Source organism: Ostrinia nubilalis, chromosome 3, assembly GCF_963855985.1.
Source record: "Ostrinia nubilalis chromosome 3, ilOstNubi1.1, whole genome shotgun sequence".
Lineage (NCBI taxonomy): Eukaryota > Metazoa > Arthropoda > Insecta > Lepidoptera > Crambidae > Ostrinia > Ostrinia nubilalis.
Genome location: NC_087090.1, coordinates 13,604,435 through 13,631,032, shown reverse-complemented (window position 1 = coordinate 13,631,032; position 26,598 = coordinate 13,604,435). Strand labels below are relative to the sequence as shown.

Sequence of the window (26,598 nt, the reverse complement as noted above, 5' to 3'; positions counted from 1 at the left end):
TTTTTCCTCCGGCCGCTTTGAACTCATTTGTAGTTTTCTCAAAGTCGACAAAAAATTCTTCAATTGTGCTGTAGTTGTTCAATTTAATTTCCTCAATTTTACCTCTGCATATTATTTGCATGGCTGTAGACTGCGTTAGATACATCTTGTCAAACTTATTTACCATTTCAAATGCTGTTTTGCATTCACTGACATACTCCAGTTGTTTATCTGAGATTGTACTCATAATTATTGTTCTTGCCTTCAGATCTTTCTTTTTCCAGTCCGCCTCTTCTTTCTCAGTCTTAACACACACAGGTTTCATGCCAATAGCTGGTTCATTGCATTCTTTGTACTCAAGTAATGTCAACAACCTTAATTTCCAACTCGAATAACTTGCCCCATCAAATATAGGCAGCGTGATGTCTTCTATTCTGGCTTGTTTAGCCATCTTGATGATTATGATAATAACTTCCTTGTATGAAAATGTATTTTCACGTTATTTCATTTCTTCACATATCAAATAGGTTACCTCAACCTTATTTTGTTTGTTCTCGACTTGATTTATGTTTTACATAACACACTGAGTTTTTACTCGCAACTACGCTCTGCTACCATGTTGATATTTGATGAATTAAAGACGGATTTTTGAGAATAAAAATATACTTTTATTTAACTACGCCATGACAGGACGCTTACATGTTCGAGAAGAAGCGCGAAAGCAAAAATGTCCACAGACAATGAACTTAAGAAAAACAAAGTTTGGCAACCTACGCCAATAGATGGCGCTATGCGTCCATTATATCAATTAAGCATTAGAAATTTATCCTAAAATACAACAGCAACAATGCGAACATCATTACAAACAGCGGTAGGTACACAACATCACAATCGGGGGGGTAATGGAGGCTGTCCTTGAATCAACGCCGGAACTATTGTCGCTGAGCTGAGCACAATGGAGGATTTGCCCAGTTTGACGGCGGCACGCGCCGGCAAAAACTACAACTAAACAATGTGACAAGCAATCAGTTAAATTGCTTGTATTAAACATGGCAATCTTAACCAAGGAACTGTAGATTCAATAGACAGTTCACAAGGCTTCGAGGATCAATGGAATTTCGGGCAATTCATCAATGTCGACAGAGAATCTATTAGGGCCGGCAATGAAGATGTTCGGGAAGTTCGGGATGCTATTTGTGGTAGCGAATTGGGATGGATGGCCAATACGCAATTAATATAAATTGATAGTCTGCTTGATCTACCACTTGCTGCGACGCTGAGTTAATTTAATTAAACAGCGGGAACAATATAGAAAACTCTAACAAACTTTCAATAACTCTAAACGACCGGTAAGAAATTATAAACAGTTTTGCTCGAGTTTTCTTAAAGTGATTAATGTTATTTGTTGTTACTTCGTTAAATACGAGGAAATGTTTGTCGTAGAAATTACGCTAATTAATGGGAGTATTTCGTGACATTTCTTTGAAGAAAGTGATGGATTGCGGGCGTTGTAACATTTTCGTTTTGTAACATTAATTACAGGTATGAACACTGCCCCGTATACTGAAACGACGTTCAAATAATTATGACTCTACTACTCAAGAAGCAAGACTGTCATTATAAATAATGAAATTCAACAAATACCAGTCTATGTTGAGTTTCAATTTTTTTTACCAATCAACATTATCTATCTATCTATACATCTTCCCGTACAAAATACCCCTTAAACCCACTCCAACATTTATAATCGTAAATACATTTATAAATAAAACACGGAAGAGAATAAAAAAAGGACCAAACCAGCACAAATTAAAGCGTGGAATAAAATGAGGTTTGCCTCCATTAAAGTTGTCCTCAACGTTCATTAAGGTCGAGAGGCTTGAATGAATATTTGAGGTGACGTGAAAACGGAGCAGTTTGCTGAATACGCCCCTGAACACCGCAATTTCAGGACCGTGATAGGAATTTAAGCGAAATAATAAGGGATTTATGCTGGTAAAATTATTCTTGCACAAATGAAATGTTACGAACGACACTAAACTTGACTCGACCTAATAAAACTTCTGATTAATTTCATGACAGCGCCCAATCCCGGGACTTTTTCAACTTCCCGAAGCTTTAATTTTCATTTGGGCATCGCCAATCAAGCCGTAAAGGAATTTCAGCAAAGCATGTTGGTTTTGTTAGAAGTTTGAAATCGATAACGATCAACGTTAAACGTCCGTTTACGTTAACGATCAGTCAGTGGGGTGAGTGATGAGATTACCGTTATTACCGTGCCACGTACGTAGACAATGTAGGTCGCGGGGCCGCGGTGCCAGGAGGCGTCGTCGCATCCCTTCGCGATAAATTCATAAACACGTCCGCTAATTATAGCCCCGCCGATTTGCGGAAAAGCATCGCAAATTACTGCTGAATTTTGATATGCACATTTCGCATGGAAAGTGCCCATATGCGTGATACGCTTGAGTAATTAACTGCAGCTCAAAGGAAATGGACTCAATTAAACTGAATTGATGGACAATTGTGCAATGATAACTTTTTATTTATTTTAAATTGCTTAACTCTCGAGTGCCCTTCGAGTAATGAGATTTAAAATTATAAATTCTTGACGCAACACTTGAGAGATAATTACAGAAAGGACAAAATTATCAGTAAGTTACGAAAACAAAACACACAAGTTTCATTAAGAACGCAGCTGCTCAAACAACTGAATGCTCGGTCGGGCGGCTCTTGAGGCTAAAATTATTATGACACAGACAATAAATCAATAGAGTACTTAGCATTGGGCTTGAGTGGATTGATAACGATAAAAGCGACTATAATTAACATTAGCAGCGTTGCTGATACAGTAGTGGCATGCGGGCGATATAGCCATGTACGTACTTAGTTTATCGATTTGTGAATAAATAAATTCAACAGGCATGCGTAGCGATTTATCTGAGAATAGAAAGCATCTATTGTTTAAACCTACACAAAAGACGCGTAGAAGGACGCACATCTCAAGGGAGGCAGAATGACGCAAGACACCTACAGCGAACAGAGTTGCAACTTGCAATGCTATTGCGAGATATCGGTAACATTCAATTGAATCACGAGATAATATTTACCTATTTCTATACAGCTCAAGGACTTGATATTCTCTAAGGAGTTTACTGCAATATTTCTACCTCGTCCCAAGATTCTTTTCACAGCGCACGTCATGAAAGCAACAGATTGGAATGAAATCTTTTTAAGGCGAACTATTTCGCGAGCAAATTGTTTGTCGGATGTTCGATAAATTGATGTGAGCTTAGCGTTCCCGGGTGGATGCACGACGACTACTAAAAGCAGCTTTGAAGCCGACTAGTGGTGCTCATAAATAATGCTGACGATACCAGCGTTTGCAGACATGGAATAATATAGATAACTGCAGCAGGTTCACCAGGAGAGAATGGGAATTAAAAACTTCATAACAAATAGTGCAGGTTGTGCATTACAGCAAAAATATAAAAGGCAAGTATACACATCAAACTTTGCATTGTCTGTCAATAATCATGCAAAGCTCACACGCCCAATTATTAGACAAAGAGCTGCGACCAAAAGCTCCGAAGCTACTGTAACCACCCATGTTGTCTCCATGCTGTGGTACTGTGGTTATGCTGGCGCAGCAGCACTCAGTAGCCGGCCCGCATACGATAGTGCGCAAACCAATACGGTTGTTTGTAATATTCGATACAAACTCATAAGCCCGCCCGCGTCGAAATTACCCCATACAAGTATTATGCTGCACATCGCTCTGGTAATACAAATACGCATTGATGTCAATCGATGCGGGTGTAACAGATACTGTCGAAGATTGATTACAAAGCCAGCGTTGATTTGGTTCGACGCTATTTTCATTCTCGCTCACCTCTGTGAGCAATTTCAACGAATTACAATCAAGTCAGTGTCTATGCGATTGCGGTTTTCATAGACGGCACATGAAGCTCTACACTGTAACAACTTATTTATGTAGCAAAAGTGTAATGCAACAAATCTGATTAGTTGACGACTACTCAGATCTTCTTCTTCTTCTTCTTCAGATCAATTTATTACATATACAAACAAAACAATATTACACTAGACTCGAAATAAAACGACTGGATGCATGCTTAATTTCTTGCATCTACGATTATAATACTAATCTCTAACTTCAAAAAACCTCATTTTATGACGCTGACACTTGCGGTAAACAATAGAGGATAAATACTCTCTGATTCACACTTAGATAAGTAATGCAATTGTTTAGTGTATCGCCACATAACAACATAAATTACCTCCGCGGACCATTATGACTGCGGCATCCCGTTTCATAACAAAACCAAAATGTAATTAAGCAAAAACCAAAAGCATTCAATTTATGCGGCCAATAAAGAGAAACAACAGAGATTCAATTTGAACGTATTACGCTCGTAATCAGAAACCTGTAGCCAAAAGTGGCGAATTAGAAACATTACACGAGTTTATTTTAGAATGAACGCTTTTAAAGTATTACACATTTATTAACTCTTTTTATATTATTTCGTAAATTGAAATTACATAACAATTCAGCTCCTTTCAGAGCTCCATTACGAGCACGTCAACAAAGTTCTCTCTCAATAAACTTTCATGTAACATCAAAGCTTGAAACATGAACATAAAGCTGCTACGAATCAAGTAGCTATGTACTACGAATTACGACGTATTCTTACTAAATTGCTAGCAACTTAGCAAGCGATACGTTTTAAAAATTTTACCTATATTCCTCGGATTGGTTCTTACCCTAGAAGTCTTCGAACCTACATTAGCACAAATTCAACATTAGAAATCCTGAAAATGAAAATAACATCGCGATCTTAGTGTGAACAGCGCCATCTTTGGTCTCATAACGCGCATCAAAAATGCGCACTATAGAACGTCCAGTTTGGGAACGTATATGTATAACATTGATTATGTGTAATAATTATAACCAGTATTAAGAATAATAATTTGATAACGATAGGGATAGAATATTAATTATTTTATACGGCCTGTGAAAGTTAAGAACTTGCTTGACTTCAGCTTCCGTAATTTCGTAATTGATAACGTTGACAGTATGACCTTTAACAATGAGCCGCTATTATATTTAAACCCCTAATAACACAGAACATTAAGTTGACAGATTCAATTAACGAGCTTGATACACTAACGTAAACTAAAAGCCCCAAAACTGGTAAACTATCGCTGGAGTTGGGGAATTCAGTTGCGGTATTGTGTCCAATTAAGTGAAACCGTACGATTTGAGCGTTAGGGGAATTGAGTATGGTACTATTGATGTACATTATTTACTTTATTATACATACATATTACGATAAATACAGCACATCAAGTAAAAAACTGTGGCTTCTAATACTTGGCAAATAAATATATCCTGATGTACCTACTGTCAATCAAAGTCCAAGCAAGCTAATTTCTGTTTTTGCTAGATTAGGCATCTATCTACCTAATTGTGGAAAAAAAAAACTTAACACTTCGAATTAGTGGTTATAAATAACTTACACGTAGTTGAAGTCTCCAAACATTATCTGATTATTTTTACAATACAAAAGTACAAGAGTAACAATCCGACTTAGCACGTAGTAGAATTATTTACTTATTTTACAGTTACAATACAGTTACTGTCTTATTAATTTATACAATTATACAATATTATACTAGACAGCGTAATTCATAACGGTCAATTCCAAAGAATAAATCCAATTCATCGTAAAAAGTTGCAAGTTTTTATTGCTCGCTATATGAGGAGTAACTTTTACTAAGTAACTGTATTGATGAAAAACACTGATGCAACATAAAAATTGAGTTTTTTCTCTTTCCTAAAGAATAAAGAAAATATAATAGCGTAGAAAGCAATTCTTCGAATGGGTGGAACGAAATTTATACTGGTGAATGCGATCGCTTCAACAGACGGGACGTGAGATAGATCCACAATATCCATTTACAGACGAAAGCTTTTAGCTTGCGTCAAATGAGAGTTCAGTGGTAAATCAACACTTCGGGGCGGGCTCTGGCGGTGCCAGAGAAAACTGTTTTCAGCAAGGATTGCCTCGATCGCGAATGTTCCGCACAATACACATGTCGGAGTGCAAACGGAAGGAACGTGGGAGGCGAAGGAAATTGAAGCCGATTGCCTGTCCGCTCTCTCTGTTTACCTTCACCGGGGCCAAACATATTAATTAACTCCATTATTTGTGCTGATCAACAAACAATACTCGCGGTGATTACAATAGAATTGTTAATTGGTTTCTCTAACAAGGGGAATGAACATTCTATTTTAGTTTCACTAAAGCCTTTAATCAGTTTAAAATAAAGGACCTCTTTATCATTTGATCGCGGGGTCGCTTAAGTCTTCATTAACTAGCAAAGTTTGAGCCCTGCTTTGATAAACGCCCTGCCCAAGAATAAATTAGAAGATTAAATTATATAATAGGGTCTGAAAAGAGAAATACGTAAACAAATAATAATTTTACTTTCTAAACTGTGAAAATGTGTATCCAACTGTCTATTATTGCACCGTAATATTAGGTTTTCGAAACTACGCGGCAATCATGGTTGGTCAACTTGATAACACCAATTAAGTAGGGCATGGGTGCGCAAACGCAACCCGCCCGCAGTCCCGACGCATGCAAATCGCTTATTGGCGCAACAATCAGATCGCGACGAGACCGGTCAACCGTTCAGTCATTCGGTCGTTGACACCGGCGATGGTGGTGACAACTGACAGTGGACCACTTGCACAAAATAAAAATTTAACATTGTAGTGTAATGTTTAATTAAAAGTTACATTTTCCAGGTGCGAAGCAAACAATAGCACATTTTTAGACTACAGAAATTCACAGGTCAATTATTATGGTTGATGAGTAAATAGATGGTAATTACATCAAGTAAGCGCTGCGGTGGACGTTAATTTAATTCTCTAACGGGCAGGCGTTTTCGTAGAGTGATTAAGATTTCAGAAGAGCAGCCAAAATTCATCAAATATTCTGGGTAACGAAGTACGTTATCAAATATTTAACGAATTGGCAAGTAGGCACTTATCTACTTTACTTACCTTACCTGTGGACTGAATATACAAAGTTTTGAGATGAGAACGTTTTCCCAAGACATCCCTCGTGGGGGATACCTCGCATGCCTTACTTGGAATAAGTTTAATAATTTCACAAGATACCTACCTGAACATATAGGTATGTGTCATAGTTTGGAGCTTGCTATTTTGTTCGTCTTGTCTAATATGAAGTCGGTTAAAAAGTTGTGTCTTACAAAACATTGTTGTAATTGGTAAAAATATCGATGCTACACGAATACGATTCATAGCAAAAGTATTGTGTGGCGAACAATAAATCAATGGAAATTGCGATAAAATATGAGTAGATAAGGTGATCAGTGACTGGATAAGATAAAGCGCATGTGGATTTCATTTATTTCAATGTTCGTTCGATCGTGTTTATTAACAGCGTAATATAAAGTGAGTAGAAGCAAAGACATTTTCGACCGAGGCCCGGAGGTATACTTCAATGCGATCATTTAAAAGCGCTAATAGCCGGAACAAACAGGTGCTTGCGCAAGGAGTAATAAGGGTTTCAATGGTTTTGCTCGCACCTGTTCAGTTTTTGTTGACATTTAAATGCCGGAATGCATAGGCTTAATAAGTAGAACGTGACACAGATCAGTCAATTTTAAGGTACAATTTAATCATTTTTTCAGCTAGGTTCAGAAATAATTTCCAGCCTACGTGATATGTTGACGTAACTATGATATAAAACACGGCGAAACCTGAGCCTATTATATAAATTAGGGCCAGCATATCCCGGATCTTGGATGAGCGCAAGCTCGCCCCTCATAAAGAGGTACTCCATCAACACATCATCATAACGCAAATAGCCGCGGACCCCATATGCGGCAAGGCCGAGGGCAGATCCACAATGGATCGTTTCCGCAAGTTGACGCCTCATAATCTTTGAGGATGGGCCTTTTAGTGGATTGAGGATCAAATTAATAAGAGGCACAATCCCGTAGCATTGAAAGTTAGCACAAACAAAACAACGGCACTGACTTCTCTTAGTTCTTCCGTGATCACGGCGCATGTCACCGTGTCGTAATATCAGAAACGCGTTTAAAGATAGAAATGGGTAAAGAACTTTTTAGATGTGGAAGAAAATGGAAAAAATATGATGTACTTAGTTGAAAAACTAAAATCACACATAAAAATTTTGACCATGTTAGTTGTTCATGCTTTCTATTTTAAGTAACATTATTATTTAATTATTTTATTATGAGTTTATGTACGAGAGGTATTCATGAAGTGTAAAATTGAACATTCAATTCAGGCGGGACTTTGACACACTGACTGAAGTGGAGATTAAATTGATGATGGGATTTGGCTACATTTCTCAAGACCCGAAAGGGTACGGGACTACGGGTAACACCGACCGTGTTGAAGTTTTTTTACTTTGCCTCCGTCAAGTCAAACAAAGAGGCGGAACAAAGAGGAGAGAGCGCCTTTGTGCGGATACGTCGAGTGCGCCGGCACTTAACTCTGACATCGGCGGAGGCGGCAACGGCTTCGTCTTTTGACATAAACCGTAGTTTCTTTGGCAAAAGGGTTCCAATTTTTTTAATATTAATAATAATCAGTTAAATAGCAGCAATCCTACAGCATTTTGCACACGAATCTAGGCAGCATTGACGAGGTAAATCCAAGTTTATTTTCCCTAAGATATCAAAACATAAAATTAAAATAACTTGCAGATATACCAACTGCGATAACAGTTTCATACCCATTAAATGGTCTGGCTAAAACTGAAGTGAAGTTTATGTAAAGTTTATAAGTGGAATATGAAATGAATCGTTTGGCCAATGCACCAGCGGAGGAACGACCAGCCTTCGTTAATGGCTATGTTTTATTGGCCCGGTCTAATTGCTTCCCGCCTGGTGTTAACGACGTTAACGCCGACCTAGATAGGTGCTCCGCGACCAATTTCCACAATTTGTGGTCAATGTTACAAATTATGACTAAGAAATTCTAAAAGTATCAACTCATATTATTTATTACTTGGTTTTCTTTTAACCGTAGCAGTTCGTAGACATAAGTATATTTTCGAAGAAATTGGACGGTAAATAATCAAAAGGGGTAGACGCATACAGGCAGAAAACGCGCCAATTTCAATTTTCCAAACGGACAGTCAGCTGCGCCCGGATAATCCGGAATTTATCTTTGAGTTCGGGACGGACACCCGTTGCTTTTCTATCACCTGCGTCAACACCAAGGAAAAAGCGGTATAGAAATATCGAGCATGGAGAAAAAAACCCATTGTGTTTTAGATACGCAAGGCCAGTATGAAATTCAAGAGGAGTTATTGTTTAATGCTGGAATTTCCATTATCCTTTGATGAGGCCACATGTAGTACAATATCAAATGACTATGCAGGGACCTGTTAGCTAGAGTTCATTATATGACAAATGACCCGACGTGTGTGTATAATCCGACAGCAAAAACTAGTTATCCAATACAGGTGGAATTACATCGCAACATGCGCTCGTCGCCGCCATTCCGGTTCCATCTAGCTTGTATTAGTTACATTTAGATAGATGATGATGTGTTTATGTTATGCTTTCGTTGCGAAACCCGGCGCATCGGCCGGTGACGCATACCTCTTGCGGCTAATTTAACTGAATTTATAGCAGCTGCAAGGTCGGCAAAGGATAACGAACTCAACCTACGTTCGTTCATGTTACCAAACAAGTCTTCACGGTTCACAGACTGCTGATTAACTTCGTCAATGAATTCACTTCAACAGAAGTTCAATTAAGCATTAATGACGCCATGTTTAAGCACAGGTATAAAAAGTTAACCGTTCGGCTGTGACAAACCCATGGATTGTTTTAAATGTCTACTCTGCAGAAAAATCTAACAAAAAATTGACTTCCAAAAAAGAAACACGTGCATGGCAACAGCGTGTGTAATCTAACGTAGATTAATTGAATTGCTGGGGGCAAATATTGCGGGTCCATTTCTCTGGTTCAGTTGCGTTGCGGGCAAAAACGAGAAAAGGATCAAAGTTAACGTCGTTAATGTTGTTTGCACGTTTGAAAAACAACATTTTCATAAAACCGAAGATGATGTGACTATCAATTTTAAAAGTGAAGAGAAAATTTCATACCGGTTTAAATCGCCCCTTCCTTGCGGCGAAGTCACTACGCCTGTTTACAGGTTTGAACCAGCCATCAGGAGATACATAGCTCGTTATTGAGTTAGCAGTAATGTTCCCTAATACTCGGCATCAATTCCCTCCCGGCAAACTTTGTAAGTCGCATGTTCTGCTGAGCACTGACAAATACACGGGGAGAACTTTTTGCTTTCAGAAAATTGCGTTCATAATTTAGGGCAAGTGCGTTAACTTGTTGAGAAAGAATGGTAAACTTGCTAAGTGGAGTTGGAGCAAACGAGTGAATGCCTCGACTGAGCTGAAATATTCAATTTGGCCAGTGGTGCCCCTTGAAGCCTGGAATAATATTATGTGGGTGTATGTGGTGTATATGTTATTAAAGAAGCCTCGGCGCTTCGACCCGTAATCAGATTAGCCACCGCCGACTCCGCTAGTAGACACTTGTGTTACGTATGAGTACAGTGTATTGAGGATAATGTCAATTGTTTAAATTGATACTCGTGTATAAACTACGACGGTACAAGAATCAAGAGACATTTATTAAGTATCTTTTCATTTATTTAGGGCTCATAAATAACCAAATATACGTCACACATCTATTGTCTATTGCAGGACCCAGACTTTTTAGATTCCTGAGCATATTTCTATAAAAATATTTGTGAGGCGGAGCCATAAAAGACAAGTTGATTGTGCCAAATAATAAGTTAAGCAAAATAAACATCGCTAATTCACCGGAATCGTCTCTATTCATTTGCGATACGAGTGTGTATTGCGTAGTCGTCACTACACGAGTTTCCTCGAGTGGATATTGCTTCACGAAGGAAATGGCACGACAAACTTTGGTTTAGCACTTGAAACTCCATTTAGTAAATGGAATATCGAGTTTAGAACTTGTGGTTTACGGATAATATTGTTTATATCTTATTGTCAATTTGTGGACGTTACATTACACTGTATTGTAAAATAATGCAATTAAAAAACAAAATCTACGTAGAGGTAGACATAAGTGCCTGAAAATTCAAGAAGTAGAGCATTCACCCTTATTTATGTTTTTTTTTTGTGTGGTGATTGAGATATTACCTTCTTCCTTTTTGATAATTGAAGATTTGTAAGATGATTCAGCGGCTCAAGGAAACGCAAATTATTATAAAATGCGAAGACATAACTGGAGTAAACAAACTAAACAGCATACCGAAGACGTCACTTTTGTTTTAACAAGCTTAAGCCCAGCTGAGACATAATGGTTCTCCTAATTGGAACAACATACACGTCATAAAAGGTATTCCATCCATACACTGGGCTTTGTAATGTTGACAAAAACGTAACTCGTCAAATCCCAGCAGTGCTCTACAATTGAGTAATGGTTTAGCATACAAACAAATGAGGTGATTCCCCACACAGGTAGTGTCCGTCTAAAACCATTAGCATTCACGACACTGGCCTAGGGCCAGCTCAATGCGGGATTACACGGGCATATCAAGGGGCGGCAACAATGAGGATAATGGCCCAAACCCGTAAGCTAATGGTTTGTTTGCCTGAACGGGTTAGGCCTCACTGTATTATTATGCTCCCCAACGTCGAATTGCCTACATCGCTATTACATATTCGACATACGCCATTACAATTTACTGAAATATTTTCGTTGTAAAATAATGTATGCTAAACAAAGTAATTACTGGCTCCCATTCAACTGAGATAAAATGTATGAGCGCGAAGCAAAACGCATAATCTTGTTTACATTACGTCGCCCGGAGTTGTATAAAAGCCATTAGCCGCTGAAGACCACTCGTCACAGCCGTCACAGGGGAGAGGAATCAAAATGTAATTTAGTAAAAAGCGGCGAGAGAAGACTCATCGTCAATTTGACGAATTTGATGAAAATCTGACAACGATTCCGTAATCATATTAATTTAGATGACGCGCTTTTCTTCTTCGTCGAAAGGAGGCACTTTATAGGAATTCGGAGATTTGATGCTTATCTTAAAGCGTCATAGGTACTTAATTCTTCTGACTAGCAATAAGCTTCTTTAAGAGAAAATGAATTGTATCGGAAAACTTTCGATTACTCTAAAATTAGCTGCCGACATTAATGGAGGGGAATTTAAACTCTATAATCGAGTTCAAATCGAGCCGTCAGATACAGACGGCCAATAAGGCAAATTGCAAACTTTCGGAACTTGACCTTCCAAGTTCAGAACGGGCTATTCCCCTTCACGCCCCGCGCCGCCCCGCCCGCCCTCGCCCAGCCCGCATTGCAGTGGAGCTGAAGGACAATCCCAAATAAGAACCAGATTATCAGACGCGTGTCAACGGACCTTTAAAACCCTCTTTACTCGGGTCCTTACTTTCTCGCATCGAGTCGACGACCTTTATGAATGAAATTAAACTGCTCTCAGTTTGACATTGACGACCAGCGTCAACTTGTTCAGCTAATGAAATGGCAAATGGGGAGACAATTGCCTATTTCGTTCGTGTCGGCGCGGGAGTAGCATGGTAATAATGAAATTGCGAAAACATCTATAAGGTTGCGAGGGCCTTGACTCCAGATGATATTCAGGGAGGTCAAGGTGGCCCTAATGCGTTTACAGCTAACAACCTCGCGCACTTTATAGTCATCGCGCGGCACCGAACGGCTATTCCTCCTTAAATCCTAAAATAAAACCGGAATAAAATACGCGTAAAAGGAGATTCGGTAGAGATTTTGCCTGGATATCGAATTTATGAGATTCTCGTCGCAAAAACGCTTATCGCAAAAAGACTTTTCTTCAGGGGAAAATAATTTCTTAGACCAGACATAGTATACAAAGCGGGAGTATTTTTGACAAAAATATCTATTAGATGATTACTTTGCGCAATAAGAACGCAGACTCGGAGAATTGGAGAAAAACAATAGGTAAAACAACATGGTCATAATAATACCATAAGCGTAACAAATACGAAAACATGTCATTAATTCATTTTGTTTACATAAAACATGTTTTCGTTGTAGTTAGATCACATCTTTTCACAAAGAACTTGTAATCTCACTAGATGAAATATTGTTGATGCTGGGATCACAATCAGCATTGCAATTTATGGCAAGAGTTCGGATAATTTAAAAGAAGTTCAGGTGCAAAGAGATGAAACGAAAGATTAGGTATGGTCGTTATACATAGGAATCATAGCGTACTTTCCTCAATTCCAAAGCGTCGGTGAGTCACCAACGTCCTTCACCCCGACTCGCCCGTACCGACATCCGCATTCACAATTTTGCCGACCAAAAGCCTCTTTCGCGGAGGGCTTATTCACGTCACATTTAAATTCATTCATAGCACTGACGTAAATGCGCCACTTCTCAAATGAAGGCCTTTAACAATTTCGCATTAGCAAAAGAGAAGAATCTTCAAGCGCTATTCTTATAATCTCAAACTTCTTGAAGGTGACATTCATTTAACTCGTTGTTAAAGATAATAAAGCTTCAAAGAAAAGCGGTGATTAGACATGCTGTTATGTCGCGGATGTAGTTGTAATGAGAAAAGAAAACAAACGAAGTACACTGCCGCAAGCAACAATACAACAAAATATCATTTCGATTACGCCACGGCCGCAACATTGCCACACTTTCTCTGCAGAGCAAATTGCGAACCTTGTTGCCAACAATTTACCGCAGATACGATACGAAGCTCCCGTGTTTACAATTACCTACATAGGCAATATGTATTACGCTTCGTCCAAACATAGATAAGTAAATAGTGACGTAATCTGCGCTAGTGCGTCCTAAGACGAAAACACGTCAAGGGCGAGTCATAACAATCTGTCGCCATAGAAAATTCATGGTCAATATCAATAAACACATTCTGTTATAGCTTCTCATACATCCAAGTGTAGTAAACACTACATTGTATTAATATTAATTCATATGTACCGGCCTCTCTATTCATGAATGTAGTGGGCCAGCCATGCATTTATTGGAGGATCAAACTGCGCTGTTATCTATACATTGTGTTAACTGCGTTATTAGAAAGTCAACAACAGTATTGTTTGTAGCCCGTTTCCTATCTATGTTTCCTTCAATTATTGTGTACAAAAGAAAATTAATTAAGTCAAGAGAAAATGCACCAAAAATGTCTAATCCGCCCACTCTTTTCTCGAAAATATTTACAACGTAGAGTTAAAGATTATGCAACTGACGTAAAGCCTTGTACAAATAAACATAAAGATGAAGAGATGTTCGGTTCTAAAATAAATCAGCCCGTGTTATGTTTATCTGCATGTGCTGCGGATTGGCTAAATCGGTTGCGCGTGCATTACGATGAACATACGAGATGTAGACGATGAACAGATTCACGTACGCTCGTTCACATTGCATAGCATTTTGCAAGGCATGCATAACAACAACATTCGAAAGTGTGTCAAGATTGCAAATAGCAACGTGCAACCGACGCGCTGCACAAAGCGGGAAATGCAACACATCAAAACCATTACGCTAAGTAGGTCTTCCGCGTGGCAGCGAAAGAAAAAACCTTTTTCGTGTTGGCATTGTACAATTTAACATATACCGTTGGCTTCCGGGTTCATTATCGATGCTTCACGGCCTTGTAAATCACGTCAGGTCCGAAAATATAAATAATATCATTCAATACGAAACAGTCAGCAATTGGGCTATATTTTAACATGGCAATTTATTCATTCCCACGGAATTTAGGTATAATAGAAAAAAGAATCCCAAAAGTGAATGTTCCAAAATATTACGCTCATAAAATTGGATCAGCTGCAGGGAATATCTGGCTGTGGAACAATAAAAATGCAAATATCGATTATAAGCGCGCAGACATTATTGTCTGTCCTGGCGGGACGCCATCCATTCTATTGGCACTTTCGGGGGACGCCGCATCAAATGAGACTTATTTTCAGTAGCTCGTATATGGATTTTTCGTAAAAGCAAACACATTCTTTATTTGATCATAAAAATGTCCGAATACTTACTATTTTTGATAGAGACTGTTTAAAATCACCCTTTCAGTTATAGGTACACTATTTTCAAATTGTCTACGTCATGTCTATGTCATCCTTATAAGGTTTAAATTAATTAAGTTTATGTTCGTAATTAATCTATTCTCAATTTCTTTCGTCGCGTCGTATTCACCTCAAGTTATTAGAAATGTTCTGCTTGTACTTTTGCTACTAATATGGGAACCATTTGAGTGTATAATGCGAAACGATACCGAAACCGGTTCCTTGTTTATTCGTGTTCTGACCCCGAAGACTTCGTGACGGACATCGTTCCAACACGCCATACAGCACGCGAACAAACCTCGACCGGGTGAATGTTCTTACTAACTATACGCTATAGTTTCGTGACATTCACTTGAATGGCACGTTACGCAATTTTACCAGTAATAGGTTTCAATAACGATTATGTGTAAGTAAATTGCTTGCTAGCGAAATCTTATTTCACAGTCACGACTTTATCAATGACCTATTACCTAGATTAGAGCAGTAAATAACACAGGGAGGGATACAATTACAAAAGAGACAGCGTTGCAGCGGTTACTCTGCGCAATTGTTAGTAATAACGAGTAAGACTTCATGATGATAATGCTACTAAGCTACACTACAGGAGCAAGCAAATCGTGGCTAAGCCTAACTAACCACGCCTCGAACTGCGATGCAGTCACGCTGTTAGCGACGCCGATTGGGCAATAATGCGAGTGAAAATGAGCACTGTAGCAACAACAATGAAGTGAGCAATCGTTCAAGACCTTGGACTAATGCTACTGATTATATCAATAAGAAATGTAGTCCAGATTGCGACATAATCAATACTTATCCTTTGGATTGTTAGCAATATCTTGCAGCTAAGGAAACGCAAGCGTGCCGTCATTCTAAACCTCTTATGGGACGAAGCACCACTCAACAGGAGTATACAATGCGTAATGGAGTCCATTAACCAGTGATCCTTATCCTTTACAAAAGGTCTTCTTCAGATAAACAAGCGAAGGCTCGGTTCGCAGACAATGATTGATGCGGCCTGCCCGGGCCAGACGGACGCGATAACCGTGGTATATTGCACATGCTTTATCTTGCTATGTAAGCTAATACGAGCACACGGGGCTATCGGTTTTCATAAAAGTAATGAATGGCAAATGCAACATGACCGTCCAACGAAGCACATAAAATTTGACAGCGGCAATTTGTAACACGGTCGCACGTCAAACCACTTTCATTATTGGTCATGTTCGTCGGATCGTACAATACACGAATTAAATTCTGAACAAGCGCCATAATTTTGGAATTGTTGACACTTACCTTTAAGTAAGACCCGTAATATTTAGTGACGTATGGGCTGTCACACTGTGACAGCACCATAATCTCCTGCTGTATGTCCTCGATCTCATCTTCAGCCTCCTCAAGGTCGATGATCTTGATGGCAACTACTTGCTGGGTCCTGTTGTCGACCCCTTTGAACACCTCGCCGAAGGAGCCCTTGCCGATCTTCTCCTGTTTTGTGAAGATCAGCTCGGGGTCGACCTTCTGTGAAGCAAAAAAAAAATATTATGTAGAATTCTTTTTTTATGTAGGAGGCTTAACTCTATCTACTAAACAAATAAAAATAAGTGTCAAAACATTTCCACTCTATGTTTAGCAAGTCATGCCCCTAACAGAGTGTTGACGGGACCAATTTAATCAGTGTATGGCGTGTTTTTTCTGTAAACAGTTATTATCTAGTTTTATTATCATTTGATATTTGATGACGATGACGCCTGTGTATTAAAAATATTTATTAATTAGAAAATAACTTCTGAGTAGTTTAATATAATAAAGAATAAATAATCCATTTAATTATTCTCTGAAACACGAGACAGCGTGATTAATATTACTTTTACTGACATCAAAAGGAAATTACTAAAAAGAAACATACATGTTAAATTATAAATATTTAAGCTAAGGTATACAAAAATGGATGTTCAAAGCGTTGATTGATTTATTCATAGGGTGCCATAAAATATTCCCACACACGAACGCCCTAAATTGCGAATTTTTTGTGCTTCGGTCTAAATCCACTCTTTTATCTCAGACTGGATAATGACGTCAAGCAGATTTTATTTGTTTCAAATACTCAAAACCGCATTTATTAATATGGGAACGAATCTTTAAAAATAATAATAATCATTTGACAATAATTTTTGTGCTAAGGAATTAATAAATGATAATGATCGTGTTAATTGTATGTTATGCATGTTATGGTTTAGTTAGCCATTGCATGGAACTTTAATTTTGCTAAAGAGACCTAAGAAATCCTTGGTTCTCTACATTACACAAGTCACCTGATCTTGAAAGATTTCGAGATTCCAACATTTAAAAACCCCATCACCAACTCATAAACAAACGCTACCTCGTTTATATTAGTTTACTTATCGTGAATTTTTATCGTATTGATAATCCTAAAAACGTTCGTAATGGAATTCGATAACAAAGGATTAGTGTTTTAGTATAAAAACATTTTTCACTATCTTCCACGTATTACGTCTTAAGAACAACTTTTTTCATTGACAAATATTACAGCTTAATCCTCAATCAATACTGTAGAAATTGTTGAAAATGGGCCGATATAGAATTGAAGCTACATTCATGGCGGGTTGCGCACGCGCATTCTCTTAAAAAGTCGCATCAAAGTTCACAGCAAGTCAACCTACTGGCATTTGGTTGACATTGTCTGTGGAGTCAAGGCTTCTCTCGGCCGGTAACCGGCGTGCATTCGAACGTGCCGTCTTTACGTAAACACCGTTTACCATACTGCCTCTGCAATAGTTCAAATATTTAACGAGATTTGTACTCGCGTGTGTAGGTACAGTACAGCGTTGCATAATTAAGCGCACAACCGTTATTGTCTCGGACAAGGGGTTAAGATATACGAGCATCTTGTATGCATATCCCAGTTTGGGTCATGCATAATTAATTAAATCGTCATGACGTGAGTTACATCACACCTAAGCTGGATTTAAAAGGTTGTCTTGTTGTCACATTCCTCATTCAGTTTTATTTTCTAGGTAGGTACCTACGTATTGTTCTTCTTATCAACAAGAAGTGTAAGTTATAAATTAATAAGTGCCTCTGATAAAAGTGATAAACCTTCATGCTTTCTTGAATACGATATCATTTTAGATCCATTGGATCATTGATATGATAATGTACCTATGTCATTAATTTAGATACCATAATGATTTAACATAACAAGGCATTATTGCGCTAATTTCAAAATCGTCATCGAATGGCTGCGGACAGTACTAAAATAAACACGTCACAAACCGTCGAATCAAAATGTCCAATCAACTTCAGAAATCTTGATGATACTTTGATTAAACCGGAGAGAAAATTGAGGTATTCAAAGAACAGATTTGAGGGAAAGCGAGATAGTTTCCCCGGCACTAAGTCGAGCACGTGGCGCCTTATCCCGGCGCATCGCGACGTGACCGGACTGCCGATGAGCGCGCGCCGCCGCATATTGAGACGTAAATCTTTTATATTTTTAATCTAGCCTGCCCGGAATAAGGTTACTTTCTAAACAAATGACGATAATGTCAATAAACCTCAAGAACATACAGAAAAATAATTCAAATAAAATAATGGGATTCATAATCATGACATGTGGTTGAACTAAAGAAAGGAAAAACTCTTAAAACATTCTAAAACAACTCCAACATAGAAGAAATTCTCTCGTGACAGACATAATTATTTCATAAAAAAATCCACACGATTAAATTAAATTCAAGCACCACTGGTGGGATAAGGCCAATAAATAAAACGACATCATTATTCCTCTTAAAATACCCGTAAAAGGCCAACGGGGGATGATAAGTGAGAGGCTCACCGTGGTGCGAACAAAAAGGCTTATTGAGTTTCGGGGGCCAATATACACGCGAGGCCCAGAAGGCAGAGGCAGGGTTGACAAACAATTTTAGCTGGCTAATGGATTCAGTACGCTCAAAAGAGTTTAAAGCGTTTTATTTTCATTTGACATTAGTAGATAGATACGATAAACTTAGGTTTAAAATTAACTTCTTAAGAAAAAATATTTTTGATAGAGAATTTTTTATGCTTAATTTTATTCAGCTTTTCTGTTTACCTGCTTGGCAACCCTAAATAATTTTGAATTTAAAGAGAACTCACAAACCACGAAGACAGCCCGGGAAGCATAACTTCTTGTGTGAGACCTTAATCGTCCCGTTCTGCCTTTAATGAAGAACAATCGAAATACATACACGCTCTAAATAACCGTTTCTTACTTGCTAACTGTTTATATTACGAATACCTGTCTTGAAAATAGTTTCAATAATTTTTATTTTCAATTAAACATAGTTTTGTAATTAAAACAAACACGAAATCCATTAATAAACGTATTGGTTACGTGCTATAAAATATCAGGCACAAGTTATGACCTTTTCGAACCGTTGCAATGTTTGAAGATGTTAAAAAGTTTGGCAACTAATTAAAACTTTTCTATTAACATTGTTGAATATTTTCAATTTATGCGCCAAGTTATTGCCACAAATTAAAACTTTGTAAGATAACTTCTATTTTATCACAATCATAAAACATATTATTAAATGTTGCCAAGAAAGTTTAAATCCCTTGTTTAATGCTTTTCAACATTTTTTTATAACAAAGGTATCGGTTTTTGTAAATATGAATAAAGTTAACGAATTGTTATTGTCTTAAGTTCTTAAGCTCCTGTAGCCTTCAAGCAAAGAGAATAGTTTCCTCATACATAAGTACAGTTATACTAAAGCTGCATTTCCTTGTAGTTAGTGTAGGTACTAGCAATGGTCGGATATATTGGTAAGCAAACTTTGAAATTCAAGTAAAATATTGCTAACATTTGAACGGAAATAATACAAAATTAAGTTTATGTATTAAAATTGCATTAGAATTTAACATTTTGCCTTTAATTTTAATCGTTTTATCATTACCAACTATGTATGTGGACTATCTGGTTGTAGATTGCATCTCCGTGTAACAGTATCAGGTTCAGTCGCCTCGGCGTCGACGGCTGCGCCTGCGCACCGTAAAGAGAACAACCTCGCTTACGACTACATTTGCTATTCATTAGATGCTTCCCTAATAGGAATCCGTCTTACGGCCGCTCTGTATACGGTCTATCGGTCGGTTCGGTATTTGCTCACTGGATCAACCACTTTTTATCCAATTTTCGTAACGCGTTACATAATGGCAAAACCTATATTGAACACAAATCGAGCATTTAGTGAACTCAAGTGTATTTTGACAAGAGGAATTTCATTTCTCACTGATGTGGAAATTAAGCGATCAATTTGCGATAAGAAAACAAACGTCTGAGTCATTAAAGAAAATGGCAACGTGATTTGTGATTGGAGTTTCAGTGTTCTGCCATTTCATTATAAATTATAGCGTTTATCGTTAGATGTATATCGCAGATGGTATCAAGGAAGCCCGCATACCGTGGGTATCAGAGAAACGCGTTCGTGTCGGGTGACGCGTGCGCAGCCGACATCCGACACGCATTGCGAGAGACCAGGAAATAAATTACAGATACGAAACAGCCGAGCAGGCTCACGCATAGCGCCAGGATGTGAAACTACCAGTTAACGCAATGCAAACCACGATAATTGCACCGTTTTTTTTATAAAAACAGCGTTATTGAGTCAGAATCAATTCAGTTTTTTTTATTGGTTTTCACTTGAGAATTTAAATCACATTTCATATGTTAATGCGAGACAAAGATTCTCAAATAATGAGAATATGTTTTTGTTCGAAAGTAGTCGACGTGACGTATCGAGGTAAATAAACAAGTAATTCCTCCACTTACACTAGCAACTGTATTTCTGCTGTGCGATGGACGAACCGGAGCGGGGCGAACCGGTTGTGGTGGCACTTTCAACTGCCTCCGATCAAAGGACGACACATGATTCCCGGACCACCCCCAGCGGCCGGGCCCGTTGCTGCCGTGCGGCAGCGAGTACGAAGACTGCGGCCGCAGGTGCTTCCCCGTCGGCGGCCCCGCCAAGATCGGACCCCCCGGACCATTCTGGGCCACCGGCCCTCCAGGCCCCTGAACGTAATGATAATGAGGAGGGTTAGACACCGCTGCCCCCCACATCGCGTCAAACACTAATCACACACTGGCACAGCACAAAACACAGTCACTGTTCACCTCATCACAACGACAGTGATCGCGCACTAACACCTATCAACATTCCATTGCCTTCTTATCGACCCATGATAATAATATAATTAGCTCCGTTTTATAAATACATCTATTTGAAGATAACGCGCACAGTAATCGGCTACCAGTCGGCAGCGAGCGATCCAGGCCACTGTTCGCGGTGGAAAGACAGCTTGAAAACATGAACGCCTCGAAAGCAGCCGTCCTCGCCGGACGCAAACGAGACGCGTAAAGAATTAATTTGTGTTTGATGGACAATGGTTTCAACGAAAATGGAAGCTAATCAGGTTGATGTAGTTCCATCGCCCATAATAGTTGTCGTGACGTGTCACGGTGTGGAAGAGACCTACAATAATCCCAATAATGGAAATCGAAATTAGATTATGAGGTAGAGGCTCCTACATATTGACACCAAATGAAAGTTCACATCACTGAATAAAAACAATCCAATGGTAACTTTTATCCCAACGCTAAGCACTTTTCGCGGCTTACTCGTACGTTGACGATTTCCACTTGAACGGATTAACTCAAGAGAAATCAGTTTCCCGACACGCGCAATCCATCATGATGGACGGCGTGTGAGTACCAACACATTTGAATGTACACTGGTTGGTTGCGTGTTGAGAGTGGTTGCCGATCGTTCCACGCCGGCCGCCCTGGCGATTGCATTATGATTTTTTCGCAAGGGACCGAGGGGGAGAGCAAGGCGCGCGGGCGGCGTGCGCGCCAGCGAAGCGTGCAGTAGCTGCTGCTTGGTCGGCGCAATGCAGCGAAACTCACAATGAACCAACACCAGCACATTTTCATAACGCACGACTAATTCCTGCTGCCGTCGCATCACGCATAGATTGTCACGAGTGAAAAGATTCAATTATTGACCATGAATAGAGAGCGGTGAGCAAGTCCAGCTTGGAAATGATGATTATTATTATTACGATGGAGAGCTAATAGTAGTCAGATAGACTCTATCTGATAGAGATGTAAATTAAAACATTCATGTCAATTACGCTCTAGGGCTCGTTGCTAATACAACTTTCTTCGGTTCCAATATTTAATGATGACAAAGAAGTAATACATCACGAGTATCAATAACTGTCAAACGGTAACATTACAAAAAGAGGAGTATAGCCAATCTGTCAAAAGAGCGTTCCAGTTAGCGAGCGCGAAAGTCAGCAAAACAAAGGCGTTACAAAACTTTCGTTGGGCCGCGACGACCGAGCGTCGAGTTTGAACGCACAATAGGAGGCATTAGTATTCCGAGTGTTACCGCGGCGGCGATGGCAGCAGGGTTGACTGTCCGGAGGAGTCACCGCCCGCGCGCCGTGGACTGAATACCGACCCTTATGGTCTCGAGGAATTCCGTGCGTTCGCAGCAGCGCTACGCATCGCCATAACCGTGCGACATTGGGCAATGCGGCACACATACATTATTTGGTTAACGGCCCGTTAGATCCTATTGTAGGACCTGTCACGTTTCACGGCCCATTCTCATATGCATAGAGAGCAATAAATAATGGATAAATTCCTGAAAAAGAAAATGCATTTGATGAAATTGATTTCACCGCTCATTTACAAGATACCCATGAATACGCAACAGGTGTGCAACCTTGCGTGGGCACCACTTAGGAATTCAGATTGGTATGCCTAGTTATGTCTTTTGTTCCGCATTCTAAGCGACTTTATACAGAAAAGACGCCTTGAAAAGTGGCGTTAGATATTACAAAACTGGTTTATAGCATAATGTGATAAAGCATATAATCAACTTTGCACTAATAACTCGACCATGACACAAAACCAACGCAACCACGCGAGTGAGTAGTTGCGTACTTGATAAAATTCACTAACAATAGTTTTGACCACATTCACCGTCACTTTTTAGCAATTTTTTATTGAACCAAAGATCAGCAATAAAAAACAATGGCATCCAACCGATAGACAGCGATGCCTACGCGTGACTAAAATCGACGACGACTGAAGGCAGCGAATATGTATTAAAGAACGGGGACAGTACAGTCTATGAACAATGAAGGTGTTTTAACTAAAAAGCCAAAAGAAAATAGCCTAGCAATTTTAAAGTTTTTTAAATTCAAAGCCAGGCCTAACACATACGGCTGAAGTAAGGAAGGGAACCACTTTCAATAGTCTGACCTCGTACAATCTGAAATCTTGTGTGATGATAAGAGCTCTATTATCATGATGACAAAACATCATATTATTGCTCAAATCGAACAATAAAGATAAGAAATCTTAAAAAAATAGCATTGTAAAAATAAGATGACAAGGTTAAACAGATTTTTAAACCGCAAAGATAAAAAGACAATGGATCAAACTGTAGTACGTACGATATTAAGGGACACTATCTAGGATATTCAAGTTCATTTGAAGCTATATTAACATCATATTAAAATAAATAAGCAAAACAACCATCCACTAAGTTGAAATAACAAAAGTTACACATGATCAAGATATACAGCATTATCTGCTTACTCACGCAGCTGCAGACAGAAGAACTGCTATTGGGAGCGCAATGTAAAACATGGTAACAATAGTTTGTGAATGGGGCAACGTTCCAACACTTCCAACGGTTCGGCAACGATTCGGAACATTTGGAAAATAAATCGTCTAAGCGCTTTGGCTCTAGATTTATCTCCCAGGTTTAGTTTCACTGTTCACGGGGTTAAAATTTCCGTATATTTTATAGTGCGCTAAACATTTACAGTTTGTTAAGGAATTAGCGTAAGTGCATCAATGTTTGGATAAACTATTTTGGTTTTGTTCGATGAATCGATCGCGGGATTTGGAATTTGATAATGAAAGCAAGTAGAAAAAGAAACTAAACGTTAACGGTTGTTTATTAAGAGCAAATTGCGTTGGTAACAGTTAGCACCTGTGCATTCTGGCATCGCTGCCGAGGCAGAAAACATCCCATTTGCGTCACATCGGAAACGCATTAGCTGACTGACGACGCCGCGCGATCGCAATATCCTACCGGCAGCGCTCCCGTGCTGCGGGCCGCTTGCCGCTTCCACCGTCATTATCACATAACACCGCTCATAATGCTACAGCAACGACATGGCTCAATGTTAAGGATTTTCCGTTAAAAGGGATTTATCTCTTTCGCGAATTCGTAGAACATTCCCTAGGGGGATTAAGTAAAACCTCTTTTTACAGGCGACGGCACATCACAAAGAAATTCCAGGTAACAGACTTACATTATGTAGTTCATAAGATATTAATGTGATACATTATCTATCTAGTTACACCCTGTTAAAAATGTTTATAAGTATCAAGGCTAATATGAAGAAAAGGAGGGAGGTCATAAAAATGAGGCTTCCGGCGACTGGGACCGCAATTAACTGGGACCGCAGTCCCAGTCGCCGGATGCTTAAAAATTAAATAATTTTCTTCCGGCGACTGGGACCACTCATAGATAACTTTAAAGAAAATATTATTCAATCCAAAATCGGTACAGTACTAAAATCCATGAGTGGTCCCAGTCGCCGGAAGAAAATTATTTAATTTTTACGCATCCGGCGACTGGGACCGCGGTCCCAGTTAATTGCGGTCCCAGTTGACGGAATCCTCATAAAAATTATTTCATATTACAACCTACAATAAAATTATAATGGAAAGTATTCTTTGTTTTTCAGAAGATTTCTTTAGAATGAATATCTTTTCGGAGATAATAAACCGTAGGCTGTTTTCTTTAAATAAACACCCCACAACCCTTTGTAAACCTACTTGAATGTTTTGATATTGCAAATATTCACAACCTCATTTCGTAAGGTAAATAAAGTAATGAAACCCAAAATAGTACGAGAGCCCACGACCAAAATTTTTGTCTCATAGCAATACGGCCAAAACCGCATCAAATCGATAGATACGATTATCCTGAACTCGAAAATACCAATATCAGACATTTTCCGCGTAGCGTTTGATCTGACCGAATTTTCAAAATTGTCAAAGAATTTTACCGAACTGCATCATAGCAATATGTCTGATTTGCAGACTGTAGTTGAATGATAGTTCTGAGATACCGGAAACATTATTTTCAGACGTTAGTGGTGTAGCGCAAACCCGTAAAATCACTTAAAAAAATTAAAAATGAGACAAAAAAAATGTCTCATAGCAATACGTCTGAAAATCTTTTTTATTAGTAAATTTTGGTTATTTGATGCGAACAAAACAATTTTCAGACGGAAATGTGAACGCATTAAATTTTGAGACCGTTTTGAAAATGTTAACAAATTTTACCGATCGGTATCATAGCAATATGTCTGAAAATTGTTGGACATGATAAAATAAGTTGTCCACATGTGCAAAAAATTTATATCAGACAAATTAAGTGTAGCACCTTCTCTATCATACAACTTTTTGATACACTTAAAGTGTCTGAAAACAGGTTTTTGGTAATCATGGCAGCAATACGAAAAGTTAAAAAAAATAATTATCTGTATTGCTATGACACAGGTCGGCTAAATTTGTTGACATTTTCAAAAATGCGCACAGGCTATATGCTACGCGCAAAATGTCTGAAAACAAACTTTTTCGTAATACAATTATAAAATCTATGTACATTTTCACTATCAGACGTATTGCTATAATACCGACTGTCTTTTTTTTTTGACACAGCAGAAATGGCCTCCCACTCAGTTGCTACACTTTCGACCGTTACTACACACCTAGTCGGGTTCAGAATCATACAATCTAACGATTTTATAGGGTTTTTGCCGTATTGCTATGACACATGGTTTTGGTCGTGGGCTCTCGTACTAAAAGAAACGTAGGAAAAATTAATAAGCAAAATGAAAACCATTTTGGAAGAAAGGCCTAACAGGGATTATAATTTTTCTATGGTGTTTACCTACTTATCTTTTTGGCTAACAAGTGGTTAAATATTTATCCCGATTCAGGCTACTTCTTTAGTTTAATGCAGTGGATTCGTTTCGTTATAACTGAGCATAATTATGGATGGACTTTCAATTTTTTACATATAAGTATGTAGTTAAAAAATTAGACCAATAATATAGTAACTACTCGATTAATGTACTGTGACAGCTTGTAATTAAGATAGCACCTAGTCCTAAGACAAAATTATGTATGTAAACCCCTTTGCTTGAATTTGTGTCTGTCTTGTTGGTTGTCCTAATTAAATAAATAAATAAATTAAGTTCAACGACATTTACCTACTTTGCCAGCAAACAAATTATCATTATTGCATGGAATATAGTA

General features: G+C 38.6%; 1 protein-coding gene across 1 annotated transcript in view; it reads right to left on the bottom strand.

Moving 5' to 3' along the window:
- Positions 1-21,982, bottom strand: part of LOC135088182 (cyclin-dependent kinase 12) — a 66,228-nt gene extending 44,246 nt beyond the window's left edge. Inside the window, exons 1-2 of the mRNA XM_063983072.1 lie at positions 21,010-21,982; positions 16,473-16,697 (exon numbers count right to left, since the gene is read on the bottom strand). Coding sequence (XP_063839142.1) covers positions 16,473-16,697; positions 21,010-21,300 — 516 coding nt within the window. The 5' untranslated portion in view covers positions 21,301-21,982. The remainder of the gene's footprint in view (positions 1-16,472; positions 16,698-21,009) is intronic.
- Positions 21,983-26,598: the final 4,616 nt, after the last annotated feature.